We start from the raw sequence: 19,382 nt of genomic DNA on the forward strand, positions 1-19,382 counted from the left end.
AACAGCAAACAGCAGAATAACATAAATAGACACAGACTTGGGAGTGGATAGCCAGGGTCCACCACACAATGGAAGGACACTTGCCTTAGGTAGGACAGAAATGCTGGCCTACGTTGCAACATGGATGAACCTGGAAGACACTGTGCTGAGAGATGCCAACCACAAGAACTAAAACTGCACTTGCTCAAGGTCCCTCAACCATCAGACACACAGAAGGCAGGATATGGTGCCGGGGTCGAGGCAACCAGTGCCTCATATGGTGAGCTTGTTGGTCACCTCAGAAGCATCAGAGAGGCTCTTCCCAGAGGAATGGCAATGACCTCATGTGAACCCATCTCAAAAACACAGCTGAAGGAAAGAACATGGCCCTTAAGAGTATCTGCATGGACTCATGGACTTGTCCTAACACCAGACTGTCTTATGGGAACACAGAAGAGAGAAAACTGAACAGAAAAAGACAGCAAAGGTAGAATGGTCAGCTCGGGTGGGGGCCCAAGGTCAGGGCAAGGTGGAACCCAATCTATAACACTGAAGCCCAAACCTCTCCCAAGTACACCTTCATTCTTCTTGATGACCTACAGCCGTGATCCTTGTGTCTGGTTGCTAGAGCTAAAGAGTGGCCAGCAGGGGGTGCTAGCCAGAAGGGGAAGGACAGAGAGCAGGAAGATGCCCTCACTTTGATCTCAAGGAGGTTTTCTTAGGAGGGGAGAGTTGGCAGAGGGAGCGACAGCCCCAGCTGCATCACAGCCATGACTTGCTGCTCACTTCATCTTCAACTGCTGGCTCTGTTTCTGCTACCAAGAAACATAGGGGAAAAGCCAGTGGATAACTGTGGAAAACAGACGGCTGCTCCTCTGCATTCCAAGTAGAAGTGGGAGGAGGGAGCATGGGGGGAAGGCAGCTGCGATATGGGTTCTCAGGTTAGCCCAGGTTCAAGCCCAGTGGTGCTGAGCTTCCATGCCTGCAGAATGGAACTAGAGTCTGGGGCCCCAGATGGGATGAGACAGTGATTAAACATTGAAGAAGGGAGCCACAGGCCTGGGTCACCTTGAGTGTGGATCAATCTTGTGCACAGTAAGGCGTTTCATACAAATGGGCTGTCCAGGACCTGCCAGAGCTCACCTGTACTTTGCTGTCTACTTCCTCTCCAGAGAGGCTGGAATGCATAGCCTGTTCCAGTGGTTCTGTGGCAAGCTTCACAGAGTTCTGGATCCGCTCCAGCATCTGCCTCTTGTCGGGATCTGTTGTCTCACTTAACTTGACTGAAAATGGCTACAACCATAAGAACACATCAAACACATCAGGCATGAGTTTCCAGTCCTGTCAGACCAAAGATAGCTATGCTCTAATTTCAGGCGTAATTTCTTCCCAGGAAAATGCCATGAGCAACCCAGATTGTTATTGCAGTTGCTAAGAGTGGTGTGTGACAGGAAACAGACAGATCTAGTCTCACCATTAGTGTGATGGTTTAAAAGAGAACTGTCTCCTGTAGGCTCTGATATTTAAATACTTGGTCCCAAGGTGGTGATGCTGTCTCTGGGGAGGCTTGGAGGATGCAGGCTTTGGGATCTTAAGCCATGCCCTACCGTGTCCAGTCTGCTCCTCCTGCTCTGTGCTTGTGCCTGAGGATGTGAGCACTTGGCTATCTGCACCTGCTACCGTGCCTCCCTGCCATGATGGGCTCATGACTCTGGAGCCATAAGCCAGAATAAGTCAGTGTTTAATCACTGCAATAATAGGAAAATAACTAAGATATATCTAAGAACCACACATTGAAAGGAGGCTCGTTCAGAGCAACGGTGTGGATGTGGAGAACATACTTCCTCAGTGGAGGTCACAGCACCGTGAACACAATGAGAACTTACAGATCAAGGGTCTGCCTTGTGATCAGAATTGGTCTTCGGATTGCTTGTGACCTTAACACTGAGGACCAGACAGCAAGAGGGATGGAGATGCATCAGGTATTTCCCCTAAGCGATAGGAACACTACCTATTCCACTCCATAGCCTATAAGACTCTGATCTGGTGACTGTCTTGTAGGCCTGGCAGGGGCAACATCTGCTGTGGCTTTGGGGCTCCAGTGAAGCTGGTTTGAGTCTTACAAAGGGCCTAAGAGGCACTAGGAGGAGGCAAGGGTGGTATCCATGGCCTTTACCTTCATGGCATCACGGACATCCTTCAGGAGCTGGGTGGCTGGGGGTTTCTGCTCCCGATACTGCTCAAACAGGTAGTTCTGCCGTGCTCGCCTGATGATCTGTACAGATGGGAGAGAGGTTATGATCAGAGTCCATTCTCTCCCATGTGTAGAACTGTTCTTACACTGCAACTGAGTGAGGGTGAAGAGGCATGGGGACAAACACAGGTCCCAAACACTGTGGCACTGTGAGACACCATTACCACCCTTCCTTCTGTACCTGCAAAGTGAGGCTGAGGTCTACTGTGAACATCTGGGTGTCTAAATACAGGTCACTGAGGCCCCAGCTTTCTCAGCTAGCAAGATACAGAGAGGACCTGCTTCCACAAAGAACCAGGAGTTATGGGAACTTAGCCAATGCCCAGAATCTGCAGATTTCTCGCAGCATCTAGGCACCTGTGCAAATGGCTCTACCTCTGCATAAACTGTGTATCAGTTCACAGCGGGGACTCACTGTTTATTAGGTCAGACACAAGCCTGCCTCCTCTCCAGCCCATCTGTCTATCCATGTAGCCCAGCAGTCCTCTAACTCCTGATGCAGTCCCGACTGGCCTCACACCCAAATCATCTCAGCCTCCTAGTGGTGGTGGGCAGCTGGATTTCTTATCTCAAAGTCCTGCTTCCTCTCATGTTAGCCATCAGGTCTGAATGTTAACACAGGCGCCCCCTTTACCTTATCATCAATGTCTGTGATGTTCATGCAGTAAAAGACATCATACTGGAAGTAATCCCTCAGCACCCTCCTCAGGATATCAAAGGAGATGTAGGACCTGAAGCAGTGGAAAGCACAGTTCCCCAGTTGGCACACAGTGCCTGTTAGTTTGATATTGCAAGAACATGAACAAACTGAGCACCCTAAAACTGAAAACACCCCCAAATCCAAGTTTTCTGAGCACCCACACGATGCCACAAAGACAAACTTCCATGCTATGAGATAATATTTCATCAACAAAACTGTTAAGAATTAAAATTACCTTTAGACTATGTACATAGGATACACGTGAAATAGGTAAATACTGGGTTTTAGTATGGGTTCCATCCCCAAGACCTCCCATTTAGATGAAAATGGTCCAAAATCTGAAAACCTGCGACCCTCAGCATTTCTGGACCAGACATCCAGGCTAAGGAAATTCAGCATGTTAGGGGCAGGCTCCATGGCTTTTACCCCATCAGCCATTAACTCTGAAAAGTCACACCGTTAACATGTGTGTCTGTGTGTGTCAGGGAAGGGATCATGGCCCACTACACCTTAGGTCTGCATGTACACATCACATATCCACCGGGGTAGAGACAGTGTCTCGGTAGACTCCAGGATGGCAACACAGGCTCTTTAATTCTCCAGTAGTACAGATCCCCAGCATCAGACCCACCTGGCATGTCCCATGTGAGACGCATCATAGACAGTCGGCCCGCAACAGTACCACGTCACCTTCTTCCCATCTTGAGGTATAAATACATCCTTGTTAAAAAACAAGGAATGCCATCACCAGAAACTCAAGACACTCCACAGCACAGCAAGAGGAGCCACAGACAGCACACTAACTGATGGCTGAGGGCCATTTATTTGTGAGCCAGAATCTGGCTTTGAATTCACAATCCTCCTACCTCCACCTCAAAGGCCTAAGCCACAACCAGCAAGACCCTCCTGTCTCCTGTTTTACTGATGAAGTCATAGCATTCAGTAAGCTGTGTAGTGAAAGCCTGGTGAGGCGTCCTCACCCCCTCCCTCCCTGGAATGTTCCTCCTTCTCCTCCTCTTCTTCCTCAGAGTGGAGAAGGGAACAAAGTTGCTGTTGTGAAAATGTCAGCTTAGCAAAAATTGCAGCTAACAAATACCAGCCTGACTCCTAACTGCTCTAGACAACCACCTCAGGAGGTTGGCACAGATGCCATCTTCTTCAGATAAAGGACAAAAGGCTAAGAGCAGCTAGCCAAGGTCTGTCCTTCCCAGAGGAGCCTGGCTTAGGGGCCAGAGCATCCCAACAGTCACAGACTTCTCTGGGAGGTGTCACTACCAGTGAGTTACATAAGCAGATGGGACCTGTCCCAGACATGTCTCCTGCTTGCTGAGCACGTGATCAAACACTCAGCCAGGGTGCTGGAGAGATGGACCTGATTTCAATTCCCAGCGCCAATGCTGGGTGGCTCACAGCCATCTCTAACTTCAGCTCTCAGGAACCTGAAGCTTCTGGCCTCAGTGGGCAATGTATTCACATGCTCATAGCGCCACACAGATACACACATATACACATAATTAGAAGTAAAACATTAAAAAATAATAATAATAACCATCCCATAACTGGAGAGCTTTCTGAAGCCTGTGCCACTATGGGTGTGAGCTAAGTATAACAAACCATGATGAGCCTATCAGGTTAAGAGGCTGTACTGGCTTCCTGGCACATGCTGGGCTCCAACACCACCTGGCCGGTTTGCCATTTGCCTAATCTGCTTGGCTTAGGACAGTGTATGATAGCCATGGGTCCTCCTGAAAGCTGCCAGCACTTGGCTTGGCTGTTAGGACCTTGAACACTCAGGCCTGGCCAATGCTGAGAGGCCGGCAGGCAGACTTCCCCAAAGCACTGTCGTGTACAAGGCATCTGCACCCTCGTTTCAGAGCACAGCTCTGTCTGGGTTGCAGAGGCCAAGGCAGAGGAGAAACAGAAGATGCAGAGGCCATCGCACAGCATTGGAGTGACAGAAGGACTCTGAGCCTAAACTGAGGGAATATGGGAGTCATGTGCAAACTTTCTTACCTTGTTCCGGGTGAGGCTATTGTAGAGGCGGAGCCTGCAGGGCTCAGTCCCTGCTGGGGGGGACCACTGAGGCTGCACTCGCCGGCCTTTACCTGGAAGCACAAGAGCAGATGGGTCACATGGCAGGTCACCTCTGGCTCTCAACACCAGGGTTGAGCAATGGCACTTGTGCTTTTGAGACAAGATTCTCGCTTTGTAGCCCCAGCTGTTCTGGAACTTCCCATGTCATTCAGGCTGGCCTCAAATGGAGGCTCCTCTGGCCTCTGCCTTCTCAGTGCTAGGCTTAAAGGCATGTATGTGGCTTGTGATCTTCAGTTCACCTTCTGCTGCTGCATCCCAACAAGACCTCCAGAGAGATTCAAGAACACCCACGTGGTATGCCACACACCTCCCACCAGCCCTTGGCCATGCACCCATCCCCACACAATGCTGTACGTGCCTCTGGGTCTCCATAGGCTCTGACTATGACGTGGCAGTGGCATTGCAGCCCTTGCTGCCTTCAGCTCTCAGGATCCTTTGCCTGGGCAAGGTAACAGTCTGTGGACACTTTGTGTTACACAGGCCACCTCCAAGTCACCAGGTGCAACAAAGGTTAAGGTAAGAATAGCCTCCAGCCCCTCCTTATCTCTGTCCTTGGCATCATATCTGGCTTGGCCCACAGCTAGACTGACCCTAAGCTCTAGATACAAGTCTGTTGCACTCCCACCCTGACCCAGGCCGGTCCACACTGGCTTGGCAGGCTCCACAGCCCAGCCTCTTTCTCTCAGGCAGTGCCTGCTCTCTGGATACATGACCCAGGCACTCTTTAGCATGTATCTGAGGCCTGAAGGTCTTTCCCTGAAGACAGACCTGTTTCTAGAAAGGACGTCCCTAATCTGCATGCCTGGGTACTCTGAGATGTCACAAGGGTGATGCTTCAAGCCTCACAATCTCAGTCCAGAAAAGCTGACTGAAGCCCACCAGGAAACCGTATGACCATCCACAGCCTGCCCATGCTCTGTCAGGCATACCCCTGCCTTCCTCCTTAGTCCTGCTGACAGCCATGCCCTGTGTTGCTCCTCTATGCAGGTCTACGAGTATGGATCTCACTGGGCCACCTGTGGCAGACCATAATGCACCTTGGTCTCCAGTCCCTCAGCCCCCCTCACCTCTGCTGAGGAAGGTGGAAGGTCTTGAGCTGACCTGGTCCTGGTCTTCCCTCACCATGGACACTTCTCTTGCTTCTGGCCACCTCTGACTCCTATGCAAAATTGACTGTAAGTGACACCACACCTCAATACTACCTGTTGATTCTGCTTTAAGTCACAGAGAAATCTGTTATGGGCACGGGCCATCCCCAGGCTCCATCCTTGCCCAGATCACACTAGACAGAATAAAGGAGACTGGTAATTAACAGGCTAAGGATGAAGGGGAGGACCATCACTGTGTGGGGGTACATGAGGGAGGTGACAGCGGTCAGCAGCAAGCAAGAGCTCCTTCCTCCAGGTATGGGGTCCCATCACAGGCAGACAGAGGCTGGGATGGGGGAAACTCCAACTCTTCACCAGACACCAAGCTCAGTCTCAGCTTACCCTGAGCACATTAGTACCTGACCAGAAAGTATCTCAATGTGATGGGAGGATTCTGAAGCTGTACTTCCTCAAAAGACCCAGAGGTGACACCAAAAATGGAGATGCTGCTGGATTCTCACAAGAAGAGACACTACCAAGGGCTGCTACATTGAACGCTGCCACAGACCCACAGCCCAGTGACAGGCTTTAAGCTCATCCGGCAGAGACACATTCTGGATTGGAAAAGGGTGCAACAGGGCAAGATATACAACAGCCTGCCTTCACAGGTTCTCTGGGTCAGCAGGGCACACAGGGGAGGTTCTTAGGCTCTCCCTGAACCCACAACCTAAGGACCCACAGCAGTTTCCTAGGTGTTGTCAGCCTCTTTAGGTTTCTTCTGAAACAGTCCCACTCCGGGCCAGGCACCTGTGGTGGCACGGGTCTGGTACTGCAAGTGTCACTGACTACAAAACAGGCAGCTTTGTAACGCAGACAGCTACACTTTGAAAATAGGATGCAAGAGGCTGGAGGTTCAAGGATGGAGAAGCTGCTGGGAAGCAACGGCCAGCTCTAAGGGTGTGAGGTAATGCAGGAGCTTGAGCCCACGTCCAGGTGAGAGCCCCCAAGCAAGCTCAAAGCCTGAGGATGGAGTGGACCTCCATGCTGAACCACACGGGGTGACGGAGGGAAGGATGGTGCCAAGTAGGCTGGCTCTTCAGGAAGGGAACTATGAAGGCTAAAAAGAACACATACATTTTCCATGTTTGAGAGGATACTTTACTGCTAGGGCCTCAGCCTTGAGAAGGCAAGAGTGGTGAAGACAAGATGGGACATACTTTATGTATAGAGCAGCAAGCAGTAAGAACGGTGGGTTATGTTGTAGGCTTGAAGTGAGGAAGTGTTCTTTCTCATTTGGAGAGCATGCTTTAGAAGACACTCGGGACAGGGAGAATTCTAATCCTCATAGCCATATGGAGGCAGACAGAGCTACCGTTAATCCAGAGACATGATGTGGACTCTGGAGCCTGGGCCTGCCAAAAGCCAGTGAACAGTTATGGGCAGCCCAGCTCCAGACTCCTCCTCTCTCTCAGCCATGCTTTTGCATGTTTCTACATTAGGGATCTGACCTAATGCATTTTCTTCACAAGATTACAAGGACCTCATGGCCCTGTGGGCAACTGTGGTGCTAGAGGAAGCAGGGCAACCCTGTTAGAGGATGTTAGTGCTGTCCTTGGTCCATCTTCCATTCAACAGCATCCCTCAGAGAAGCCTCAGTAGATAGTGGCTGACTGTAGTGCGAGGCCCTTCTCTTCATGGGTCACAAGGCCCCTGAGAAGCAATGCTCTGCTGTGTCCACTAGCACAGATAGTGGTATGTCTATTTGGTTCTTCCCAGAACCATAAATGAAGCCTAGATGGTTGGCTGTTGAGGCCAGGGCCCATCCCTGGTCCCCTTCCTACTGCCTTAACTTGGAGTTGGGGCACAGTGTTCAATCTGACTCCCTGAGATCTTTGGAGAAGACACCTGGTGTTATATATGACATCTGGAACACAGTGGACACCTGGGACAGTACTGGACACAGAAACAGCAGAGGTCCAGGCAAGACTATGCAGCCACACCTCCCACCTAGGCTGGAACAGGGTTTTACTTGGGATAATCCAGAAAAGTCAAGACTTTTCCTGACCCTAGGAGACTCTTCAACATGCTCCAAGTTCCCAACCCAAGCCTACAAAGCCTCAAGGAGGCCATAGCAGGGGCTACCATAAGTCAGCACTCAGTCCTCTCCACATAAAGGAAACATGTACTACAGCCAAGGGAGTCTGGGGCTCAAGGGCCTCAGGCAACGTCAGAAAGGAGCACCCACAGAAGGGAGCTTTCCCATATGGCCAGATCAAGATGACAAACCATTGGAGTCCCAAGCCAGAGCCTTCACAGTAGTGCCTCCTCATCCTAACAACTGTGCCCAGTGACACCAGCAGCACCCACAGGCATGACTGACTTCATCTCAAAGCAGACAGGAGACTTATGCATTTTTTGGTCAATGAATACAGATCCAATATTTAGTGACATTGCACCTGAAGAGAAACAAATGTAACCTAAGGGACTAAAGACAAGAACCAAGAGCCAATCCCATCAAAGCATTAGTGAAACCCCAAGACAGGTCTGTAACAGCATCTAGTATGGCCCTGAAGTGGTCCCAAAGGTGGCGCTGAGCCACTTGTTGGTTACATGACTTCACCCTACCAGACCCAACAAGCATGGCTTCTGCCCCACAGGAACACTTGACTGAAAGATGGAGGTGAGTCTCCAGCAGGATATCCACTGCCCTGTAGCACCTCATGCCCTTGACCTTGAAGCAGAGGTTCACTGCTGTTACTCACTTGCTTGAAGCCTGCAGGGCTCGTCTCTGCCTTGGGGGCCACCCAGGAGCGCTTCTATGTGCCTGAACCACCGAGCCACGTGGAAGAGCCTTGAGTCAGCGGGAGGGGCCGAGAGCTGCCTGAACACGTCCACATCTGCCTGGGATAGGGAGTACCCCTGGATATAGCTACGCGTGCTGAGGTGTTGGTCCAGGGCCTGCACCCTGGCTGCCTCGTCACTAATGCTCAGAATGGACCTGTAGTCAGCAGCTGCAAAGACAGAGGGCACAGGATGTCAGGCCAGAGGGCAGGCAACCCATGACATCAGGCAGGCAGGCAAGCAGGCAGAACAGCACATGTCAGGCAAGCGAGTAGGGGAGATGCAACATCAGACAGGGCAGGCAAGAGGGCACAGGATAGAAAAAAAGGAATAGGTCACAGGATGTCAGGCATGCGCACAGAAAGCTTCCAAGGTCCAAGAGCCAGACAGCTGTGTTTGTCAAAGCCCTTTCCTGCATGTCAGACATCCAGAAGAGGAAGGACCACTGGGTGGGCATGCAGAAGGATGGCAGGGTGACAGTGGGGCAGGTCAGGTTCCCTCCTAGAGCCTTAAGGAAAGGCTTCACATGTATACTGAGGTGGTCTGTAGTACCATGAGTGATGTTAACGCCAGGGATTGTGTATTTTAAAATGGCTAACTTGGATCAAGCATTTTCATGTACACCTTTAATTCCAGCAGAGGCAGAGGCAGGCAAATCTCTTGGAGATGTAGCTCAGAGTACTCACCTAGCAAGTATAAGGCTCTGGGTTTGATGTTCAGCACCACAAAATAAACTAATCAATTAATGAAATGGCTACTTGCATGCTGTGGAGAGGGTAGCAGCTGAAGAGCCCTCAGCACATGACATAGCCATGCATAAGCCTGTAGACTGGAACAAACATGGCTTCCAGAAGTGAAATACCATATCCCTTCCTAAGTTCTCCAAACCCACTAAGAGTGTTCAGGGCTGCCAGAAAGAACTGCTCTGAGGACACCTGACCCCTCCACTGGGGCACCTGCTACAAAGGGTATATAGCAGCTATGACTGCCATCACCCACACCCCTGAGAGTGGACAGTCTCCAGGCAGTGTTCTGCATGAGCTCCAGGAGGAGAGAAGTCTAAGCTTCTATCGTGGCTGGACTTTTACATCATGTCCTAGCTAGTTTTATATCAACTAGGTCTAAGTTAGTCATTTTGGAAAAGGGAACGTCAGTTGGGAACATTCTGCCACCAGAATGGCCTAGGAGCAAGCCTGTGGCATATTTTCTGAATTAGTAATTGAGAGCGAGCCCACTGTGGTGTCATCCCTGGTGGTCCTGGGATGTGTGAGAAAGCAGGCTGAGCAAACTCTAAGGAGCAAGCCAGTTAACAGCACCCCTCCATGGCCTCTGCATCAGCTCCTGCCTCCAGGTTCCTGCCCCATTTTGAGTTCCTACCCTACTTCCTTCAGCAATACAGAACGTCACCTGAGAGTTGAAAACATAAACCCTTTCCTGGGTGTTTTTTGGTCATGGTATTCTATCATAGCAGTAGGAACCCTAGGACACTGCAAGCCCTGTATCTTTTCCTCAATACTCAGCCTTTAGTACACGGCTTTAATTCCAAACAAGGAAGGTAGAGTTAGTTTGTAGAAAGAAGCACCCATGTTTGAAAATGATGTCAATTTGTGTGGCAGACAGAGTGATGAAGCAGACAAAGATTTGATGAAATAGAATATGCCGACTCTCACAAGAAGAAAGAGGAAAGAGAAGCTACTTAAGGGGCAGCGCTGAGAGGAAAAAGGGAGGAGGCAGTTTTATGGGGAGAGTTTTATAGACACAGGTGAAGACAGAATGAGCCAGAGAATGAGAAGGAGCCAGAAGATTGGAACATATTGCCAAAGTTAATATGAGGCCAAGCAGAGCTGTTCAGGAGAGGCCAAGAGAGAGAAAGCAGATTGAATCAGTCAGCTTGGAGAGGAGTTTGAACCAGAGCAGCTGAGTTGAACCAGCCAACTAGAGTTCAGAAGGAACTAGAAAGGGTGAGCTTATTCAGCAGTAAGTCTCAGAGGCTGAAAGCATTCTAGGCCTAGATTAGTAGACTGAGGCACTAAGCCTCGGGGTAACAATTATTACAGGAGAATAAAAGTTACTTTTACAATTCCCAGTTTCAGTTTCCTTTCCTTCTTTATGCAAGAGGTTCTCAGGACCCAGTTGTAGGGTTTGAAGAAGAACCCCTTGTTCCAGCCCCTCAGCCAAGGTGACAGAACTAGATCTGGGCCTTCTGCTCTACAAAGAGGGCCGTCCAATTACATTCTCATGACCCTGCCTCTAGGCCACTTGGGTGAAATTAACAGGACATCTCTTCCCAGATAAAGAGGCTACCCAAGAAGGAAGGCAGTCCCTGCCTAGCAGTCCCTGAGACCACTGAGCCATGGCCAGGAAAACTCCAAATACTTACTTCATCGCTTGTTTTCCTCTCTAAGTACCCACGAGGTTCCCTAATGATAACTGCAATGGCCAGCATTGGGAGACAGCACTGGGCTGCAGAGAGCTCTGGAAGATGGGCCTTGCCAGCAGGCTAAGCACCTGCCCTCTTCAGAAGGAAGCACACTTAATACTACCAGCCTCATAAAGCCTTGGAGCACTAAGTGCAATTACACTTAACACGCTTTACAAACCTCTGGCAAAGAGCCAGCGCCAGGCTTGCTGCTGTCATTACTGTAATTGCTCCTGCATTACGATGACTGTAATCACTGAAGTACTCCAGAGGCTCCCTGGAGGAATGTGCCTGACCACAGGATCCCAAAGGCTCTGGGTAGCACAGCCCAGACCACTGTGAGGGAGCAAAGCCTGCAGGTGAGAAGGGGAACTGAGGATGTGCAAGGTGCTCCAGCTGGAGCTGTGTAGACATTCCTGGAGGAAACGCCTAGAACAGATCAGCTTTCTCAGGGGAGCTGGTTAAGCCATTTCCTGACTGTTCATTGCTTGACAACAAAAAAATTCCTCCCAGGCCCATTCGGCAAACTTGATGTTACCAGGACCCTTCGAACATCATGGTCAAACTATTCTGCCTCCACAGAAGGGCACACCTGCAGCTCATCCCCTGAACTTACAAAGAGCAGAGCGCTCTGATGGTGGGACTGTCCCAAAGGTAGACAGTAACTGACACAGCTACAGACTCTTTGCCAATCAGCCACTGAGACTGCACAGGAGCTGGCATTCAGCACAACGAAGAAGCAAAAGTCACTCCAATGATTCATAGTCCTAACATGTGGAAGCAGCATCCTGCCTGGCTCTTTCCATCAGCATTCACACCCGCTCTCAGCACCTGTCCCGGTCCCCTTTCAAGTACACTGGAAGAGAGCATTTCTTGGAGCAGCCCCCTAAGCTCCCAGAGGGTAAGCCTTGACTCGACAAGGGGCTATACCGTCACTTGCTCTTGACTTCTGTCTATTACTGTCACTATTGCTAAGGGTCCCTCAAAGCCCTCACCTTGCAGATGTCCCAAAAGTAACCACACCTGCAGACTGTTTCCTCCCTGCAAAAGCACCCCCACCCCCACCCCCAGGCCCTCTAGCTGCTCCTGCTTCTCCTTTCCCATATGTTCCCTATGGGGTTCCCACTCTACTGCCACCAGGAGCTACTGCTCAAGATGCCAGAAAACATTCATATATTCAGAGGCTACTGCCATGAATGAACATAAGGCCACAGATAAGCAAATATCTGCATCCTTCAAAAAGGTCCACTTTGGCAGTGCCTTGGAGGTCCCATGGTTCTGTGTCTTGCTTCAACTGTGTTTGGACGGAACAGATCTGGGGACTCCCACTTTAATTGCTTCCAGCCACCTTACAAGTCTCCCCAGTCACAGCCTCCAGGACCATCTCCTCGCCGCCTTTGGCTCTTAGGACCAGCCAGCACTGTCTTCGCGGTTAGTCCCATACTCTGAATCAGCCATTATTCCACCAAAGTGGAAGCTGCTGAGAACTTGCACTGGTCAACTTGCACCTGCAGGCCTCCTATGCCTACCTCTCTCTGTGCTGCTTTTTTGATCGGGATGACGTGGCTTTGGAGGGCATAGGCCACTTCTTCGAACTGGCTGAGGAGAAGAGTGAGGGCACCGAGTGTCTCCTTGAGTTGCAGAAACACCCTTCCAGGATGTGCAGAAACCATCTCAAGGTGAACGGGGTAAAACCCAGGAGGCCACAGAACCTGCCTTGGCCCTGGAGAAGAACCTGAATCAGGCTCTCTTGGATCTGCACGCCCTGGGTTCTGCCCACACAGACCCTCATCTCTGTGACACTTTGGAAAGCTACTTCCTGGATAAGGAGGTGAAGCTCATCAAGAAGATGGGCAACCACCTGGCTGACCTCCATAGGCTGGCAGGGCCACAACCAGCGCAGACTGGCACGCCCCAGAGATCTCTGGGAGAGTATCTCTCTGAGTGCCTCACTCTCAAGCACGAATAGGAGGCCTCTGTGCCTTCCAAGGAGCTCCCTCCTCTGCTCTGCACCAACCCGCCATAGGACCTCTTCCTGAATGAACTTCTCAAACCACTAGACAGTTGCCCTAGAGCCTCTCCCATGTCTTGGACCAAGTAAAAATAAAGCATTTTGAAACAGAAAAAAAAAAAAAAAAAAGTCCATTTTGCTCTGTTTTCTACTTCCTGTACCTGGCAGCTGGAACCAACCTGGTCATTCTAAGAGATTCTGAGAAAGAGTCGCTGCATGGTAGCTGAAGTCCCTGCACCCAGGGGTACCTGGTCCTGTCTCTAGCTGTGGTGATGGCAGACTGAATCACTTCACTTCTCTAGACCTCAGGGTGCTCATCTGCACAGGAAGGGTCACAAGGAACACAGGCACCATTGCAGTTGCCCTGGGACTTGTACTGAGGCAGACTACATGTTAGGTATGATTATGAAGACTATGTGGTTCAACTATGGGGAAAATCTGGCACCTGAGATGAGCTCCACCTATCAGAGGGCCTGAAATAAGCCTGCGATCCCATACTCTGGGTGACATTGTATCCCATGTCATTCAGAGCTTCGGCCATCTTCTGAGGAAACAGGAAGGAAAAAGCAATCACCCCAATGCCCTCAAGTTGCAACTAAAGGCCATCTCTGTACTGTGGCTTTCCAGTTCCTGAGTGGTTTTATGTTGTTTAAGACAGGATCCCATGTAGTCCAGGCTGGTCTCAAACTGGTAATCCTCCTGCCTCATCTCCCAGAGTGTTAAGAATTACTGATGTGTAGCCACACATAGCTTTGTTGGATTTGTTAAAAGTGACTACCTTCTCTGAGTTGCTTTTTTCTTTCTTTTTTGCTAATTTGTTTGAGACAAAGTTTCACTATGTATCTATTATCTATGACTGGCCTCGAACTATGTTCTACTATGTAGAACAGGCTGGCCTTGAATTCCCAGAGATCCCCTTACCTCTGCCTCTGGAGCACTAAAATTACTGAACGACAGGCACATGCCACCCCACCCACCACCACCCATTCCTGGATTTTCATGGAAGTTCTGACTCCTGGATCATCTTCCCTCACGGCTTGTGATCTCCCCTGAGATCTGCACACCATGTATACACTTTTACTTAAAAGCCAAAGAGGAAGCTAGACATGGTGTTGTGATACCTGCCATCCCTGTAGGAGACAGAAGGATCAGGAATTCCAGCCTGGGCTATATGAAACCCTGTCTAATTGGATGGATGGATGGATGGATGGATGGATGGATGGATGGAGTCACAGAGTCCCATTCTTGACAGACCTGGTCCTTACACCCCTGGCACTGTTCCAAGTTCTTCCTATGACTACACCACCCTCAGTGGCAGGAACCATTTCCTGTAATGTGAGTATGAACACAGTTGTGACCCTAGACCTGTTGGGCAGCTCAGGGTGGAGCTGCTGGCCATGCTGCTGTGTTATAGTAGTCTAGGTGGACTTCCAAAAGCTGCTGTGGGTGAAGCAGGTAGAAAGAAACTAGGCATGTCAGTTGAGTGGAATGCTGGAATACAAAGGTAGGTACCACTGTCACTAGGCACATGCTAAGCAGTCTTGTCATCTGAGTACTCAGGTGATCAGAGCCCAGCAAGGCCACAGTAACCACAGAGCACCACAGGGTGCCTGAGAGATCTTGGAGACAGGTAACTGAGAAGTCAGAGCTCACATCTAATTTCTGGCTTCATCACAGAGACTAAAATCTACACTAAGCATTCTGCCTTTGAAGGCTTGCTTCTCACCTTTCAAGATATGGGCCAAGGCCTTTGCTCTTTCTAGAACCCACTTGCTAAAAAGACGAGAAAAGACACTGCTCTTCAGAGATCTGCCAAGGCCCAGGTCTACCCTGGGGTGACATAAGTGACTGCCTTCTGAGGGAATCTCCCAGTTGGCAATAAAGTAGATTGCCAATGATGCTCTGACAGTGATGCTCTGACTGGACAGGTCTCTGTGGTGACTGCTGACCACACTGGAGATTAAAGCCTTCATAAATCCCCACGCTCTTTCATGTATGCGTACACGGAGTCCCTGCTTCCTCTGCCCTACTTCCCTAAGTACCAACCTCATGTGCCCTTCCGCCCACCTGCTTGGGCAGAAGACCAAAACAATCTTTGGGCCTTTGCCTCACCCCCAAAGTCCAGCCAGGGCAGGAGGGGGAGTGGTGAGGTCTCATCCAGGTACCAACTGGAGTCAGGCTATTTGATACAGGACCATCTCTCCTATTGCTGAGTATCCAAGGAAACTTTAGCCTTAACCCAATCAAGAAATTGAAGCTGAGGAAGGGAGGCACTTACAAGACAGGAGTCAGGTCCCACCAAGGAGTACTCTAGCTTCAGGGAGTCATGGCAGCAACCCCCAGGTCCTGGCCTGCCACTGTCCATTGAGACGCTGGCCATCCCCAGGGCTTTGGTTTGGCACTGCCCACTTGGGCCACGGCTGTCCCCACAGGCTTACCGGAGAACTTTTTATCCCAGAGCCCTGGACTGGATACTACCCACCTGAGGATCCATCTCTGCCCACTCCAGACACTGCCAAATCCAGATCTCTAGCTTGCCACTGCCCACCTGGGCATGCACTGTTCCTAGAGCCCTGACCTAGCCACTGCCCAACCAAATAGCCTCCACTCTAGAGCCCTGGCTGGTCACTTCCCGCCCAGGGATCCTCTGCCGAACAGCCTTTGCCTGCCACTGCCCATTTAAGCCTTTACTATCTTCAGATCACTGGTCTGGGCACTGCCCACTTAGTCCATGGCTGTCCCCACAGACCCGACCTGAGCACTGAGTCCCTGGGTCATGCTGCCCCCAACCCCTGGCTCACTTGGCATTACCCACTCGTTCCACCGCTGTCGCCACAGCACCGGCCTGGGCACTGCCTCCTTGGATCATGCTCCCCACACAGCCCCAGCTCGGTACTGCCTACTCGGGCCATGCTTGTACCCAGAGCTCCACAGTCATCCCGCAAACCTCACCCTGCTCCGCGGAGGAACCTGCCATCACTGGGAATCAAGACCCGCGGCCGCCGCCACAGACGCCTTCCAGAATCTGATGCAACCGCGGCGCCGGAAGTCCCGCCCCACCAGTCGTCTTCCGGGCATGTCCAGTAGCTAGGCAACTGCAAAATGACGCCGACGTGGGGCATGATGGGAGAATACTATGGTTTACGCTGGCGCGGAACTTAATTTATAGACACCAAAGGGCTAAAACAGTGAGAAGCGCAAACCCCGGCTGCTGAAGAGGGCTGGGAGGGGCAGGACAAAACCGGGGAGTGGGAGGGGCGAGGAGCTGGGTAGAGGGGCGGGGCGAAGCGAGTAGAGATTAAGGAGATGCAAGGAAAAGGGTGGGGCAAGGGACTCGGAATGGAGGAGAGGGGCGAGGAAGACGCCTTTTTCTGAGACACTCCAAAAGGCCACACAAGCCAGGAAACAGGTGGTTCCTGTTACACTCTCTCCTGAATCCTTTTATTTCCTGTGTGTATGATGTCGCCTCCCAAGACACACCACCAGAGGGAGGTTTGTGAGAAGAAATGGAAAGTATTATTTTAGAAACATAGCCAGGTACATAGCGACACCCTGTCTCAAAATATTTTTTTTAAAAAAAAGCTCCGTTTTGAGGTTGGAAGATGGTTCGGTGGTCAAGAGCACGGCTGCTCTTCTGGAGGACGCAGGTTTGATTTCTAGCACTCACAACTGCTCACAACCGGTTGTAACTTCAGTTCCATGGGATCCTAACCCTCTTTTGATCTTTGTGGGCTTTGCATGCCTGTGGTGAAAAAAAAAAAAAAAAAAAAAAAAAAACAACGTGTGTTTTGTGTGTGTGTGTGCAGGGAAATAAATGCAATTAAAAATTATATATATATATATATATATATATATATATATATATATATATATATAATCTGGCAACCATGGTCTTAATTCCTGGAAACTCAGGAGGGAGAAGCAGGCAGTTCTCAGTGAGTTCCAAGTCAGCCACGGCTACATAAGAGACTCTGTCTCAGCCGGACGTGGTGGTGCACGCCTTTAATTCCAGCACTTGGGAGGCAGAGGCAGGCGAATTTCTGAGTTCAAGGCCAGCCGAGTGAATTCCAGGACAGCCAGGGCTATACAAAGAAACCCTGTCTCGAAAAAAAAAAAAAAAAAAAAAAAAAAAAAAAAAGAGAGACTCTGTCTCAACATAAATAAATAAATAAATAAATAAATAAATAAATAGCAATTGATACTTGGTAATATGTATTGTTTGGTTATGTACCCCGGGACAAGGGACTGAGGTGCAAATTTTATATTTCAAAGCAGACCTGGCCTCTAGGTTCTCTCAGCATCCCTCAGTCCCTACCTGGCATACCCTTGCTGCAACCCTGAACTTTCCAGCCCAGAGGCTGGGCTGCCCTTCCCCCAGAGGCTCTTCCCTATATAAACCAGTGTTTTGGTCTTCCTCATCTCTCCTCCTGCCTTCTCTATGTTCACACCCTTTCTCTTTTTCTCCCCCTGCTCCCCACTATGGTGACTTCCTTGGCCTCAGTCCTTGGGGCCAGTGAACTCTCACCTGAGAGCAGCTTCCTAATAAACCTGCCTATGTGTACTCTAATCAGGCTTGAATTGGCTCATTTCATGGACAGCAGAGAAGTAATGTATCACGTAGGTCTTAGTTAGGCTTCTCCTGCTGTGAAGAGACACCATGACCAAGGCAACTCTTATAAGGACAACATTTAATTGGGGTTGGTTTACAGGTTCAGCGGTTCAGTACATTATCATCAAGGCAGGAGGTGAGAGACCTCTTCAGCTGAAGGCCGCTAGAAGACTGGCTTCCAGGCAGCTAGAATGAGGGTGTTAAAGCCCAAACCCACGGTGACACACCTATTCTAACAAGGCACTCCTAATAGTGCCACTCCGTGGGCCAAGCATATACAAACCCATTATATACATACATAAAGTATTAAATATATTAAATTGATCAGAGCATATATTGCTAACTTTACAACTTTCTCAAAAATACTGTATTTTTACTGCCAGTACTTTATTTTCTTTTTAAAGTTTTTGAGATTTTATTTATTTTTATTTTACATGTAGAAATGTTTTGCTGGCATTTACATCTGTTCAGTGCCTGAGGAGGCCAAAAGAGGGCAACAGACCCCCAACAACTGGAACTAGAGACACCGGTGGTTGTGAGCTGCCACATGGGTACTGGGAACCAAACCCAGGTCCACTGGAAGAGTAGCCAGGTTCTTAACTGCTGTACTGGCTAGTTTTGTGTCAACTTGACACAAGCTGGAGTTATTACAGAATAAGCTTCAGTTGGGGAAATGCCTCCATGAGAGATCCAGCTGTGGGGCATTTTCTCAATTAGTGATCAAAGGGGAGAGGCCCCTTGTGGGTGGGACCATTTCTGGGCTGGTAGTCTTGGGTCCTATAAGAGAGCAGGCTGAGCAAGCCAGGGGAAGCAAGCTAGTAAAGAACATCCTTCCATGGCCTCTGCATCAGCTCCTGCTTTCTGACCTGCTTGAGTTCCAGTCCTGACTTCCTTTGGTGATGAACAGCAGTGTGGAAGTGTAAGCCGAATAAACCCTTTCCTCCCCAACTTGCTTCTTGGTCATGATGTTTGTCCAGGAATAGAAACCCTGACTAAGACAACTGCTAAAGCTGTTTCTCCAGCCCTATAACACTAGTACTTTAAAAACTAAAGCCCAGAGTGTAACAGGGCCCCAGACCTTATCACAAATGACTCCATGATGAAAGTATCATTCAGGCTGTAAAACTCAGCATGTAGACAGTACACTGGCCAAAACTAAAACAAGGACTTAATCCGTCAAAGTCCATACAAGTTTGGGAAAGTCTCTAAATGTATTTCTGCTTCTGTCTAACTTCTTGTTAACTATGTCAACCCAAAACATGGTTTTTGTGCTTAAAAGCTTACCCTGAGAAAGGCTCAGTGCTACATTGGGATCCTGAACACCCAGTGTAGTGGCTGGACAGCTAATAAAGATTCTCTGTGGTCTTAAATCCATGTCTTTGCAGCC

The 19,382-nt window shown here is 49.8% G+C and overlaps 1 protein-coding gene and 1 pseudogene across 2 annotated transcripts in view; one reads left to right on the forward strand and one right to left on the reverse strand.

Annotated features, from left to right (window-relative positions):
- The window catches only part of Cars (cysteinyl-tRNA synthetase), a 41,168-nt gene extending 24,737 nt beyond the window's left edge, over positions 1-16,431 (reverse strand). The window contains exons 1-7 of one of the 2 annotated variants that reach the window (XM_021166708.1): positions 16,339-16,431; positions 8,878-9,126; positions 4,947-5,038; positions 3,565-3,653; positions 2,868-2,964; positions 2,156-2,254; positions 1,123-1,272 (exon numbers count right to left, since the gene is read on the reverse strand). In XM_021166708.1, the coding sequence (XP_021022367.1) occupies positions 1,123-1,272; positions 2,156-2,254; positions 2,868-2,964; positions 3,565-3,653; positions 4,947-5,038; positions 8,878-9,126; positions 16,339-16,363 (801 nt within the window). In that variant the 5' untranslated portion in view covers positions 16,364-16,431. The remainder of the gene's footprint in view (positions 1-1,122; positions 1,273-2,155; positions 2,255-2,867; positions 2,965-3,564; positions 3,654-4,946; positions 5,039-8,877; positions 9,127-16,338) is intronic. The other variant, XM_021166707.1, reaches the window with a different exon arrangement.
- On the forward strand, positions 12,568-13,391 carry LOC110297340 (annotated as a pseudogene).
- Positions 16,432-19,382: the final 2,951 nt, after the last annotated feature.

Source organism: Mus caroli, chromosome 7 (assembly GCF_900094665.2).
Source record: "Mus caroli chromosome 7, CAROLI_EIJ_v1.1, whole genome shotgun sequence".
Taxonomy (NCBI): Eukaryota; Metazoa; Chordata; class Mammalia; order Rodentia; family Muridae; genus Mus; species Mus caroli.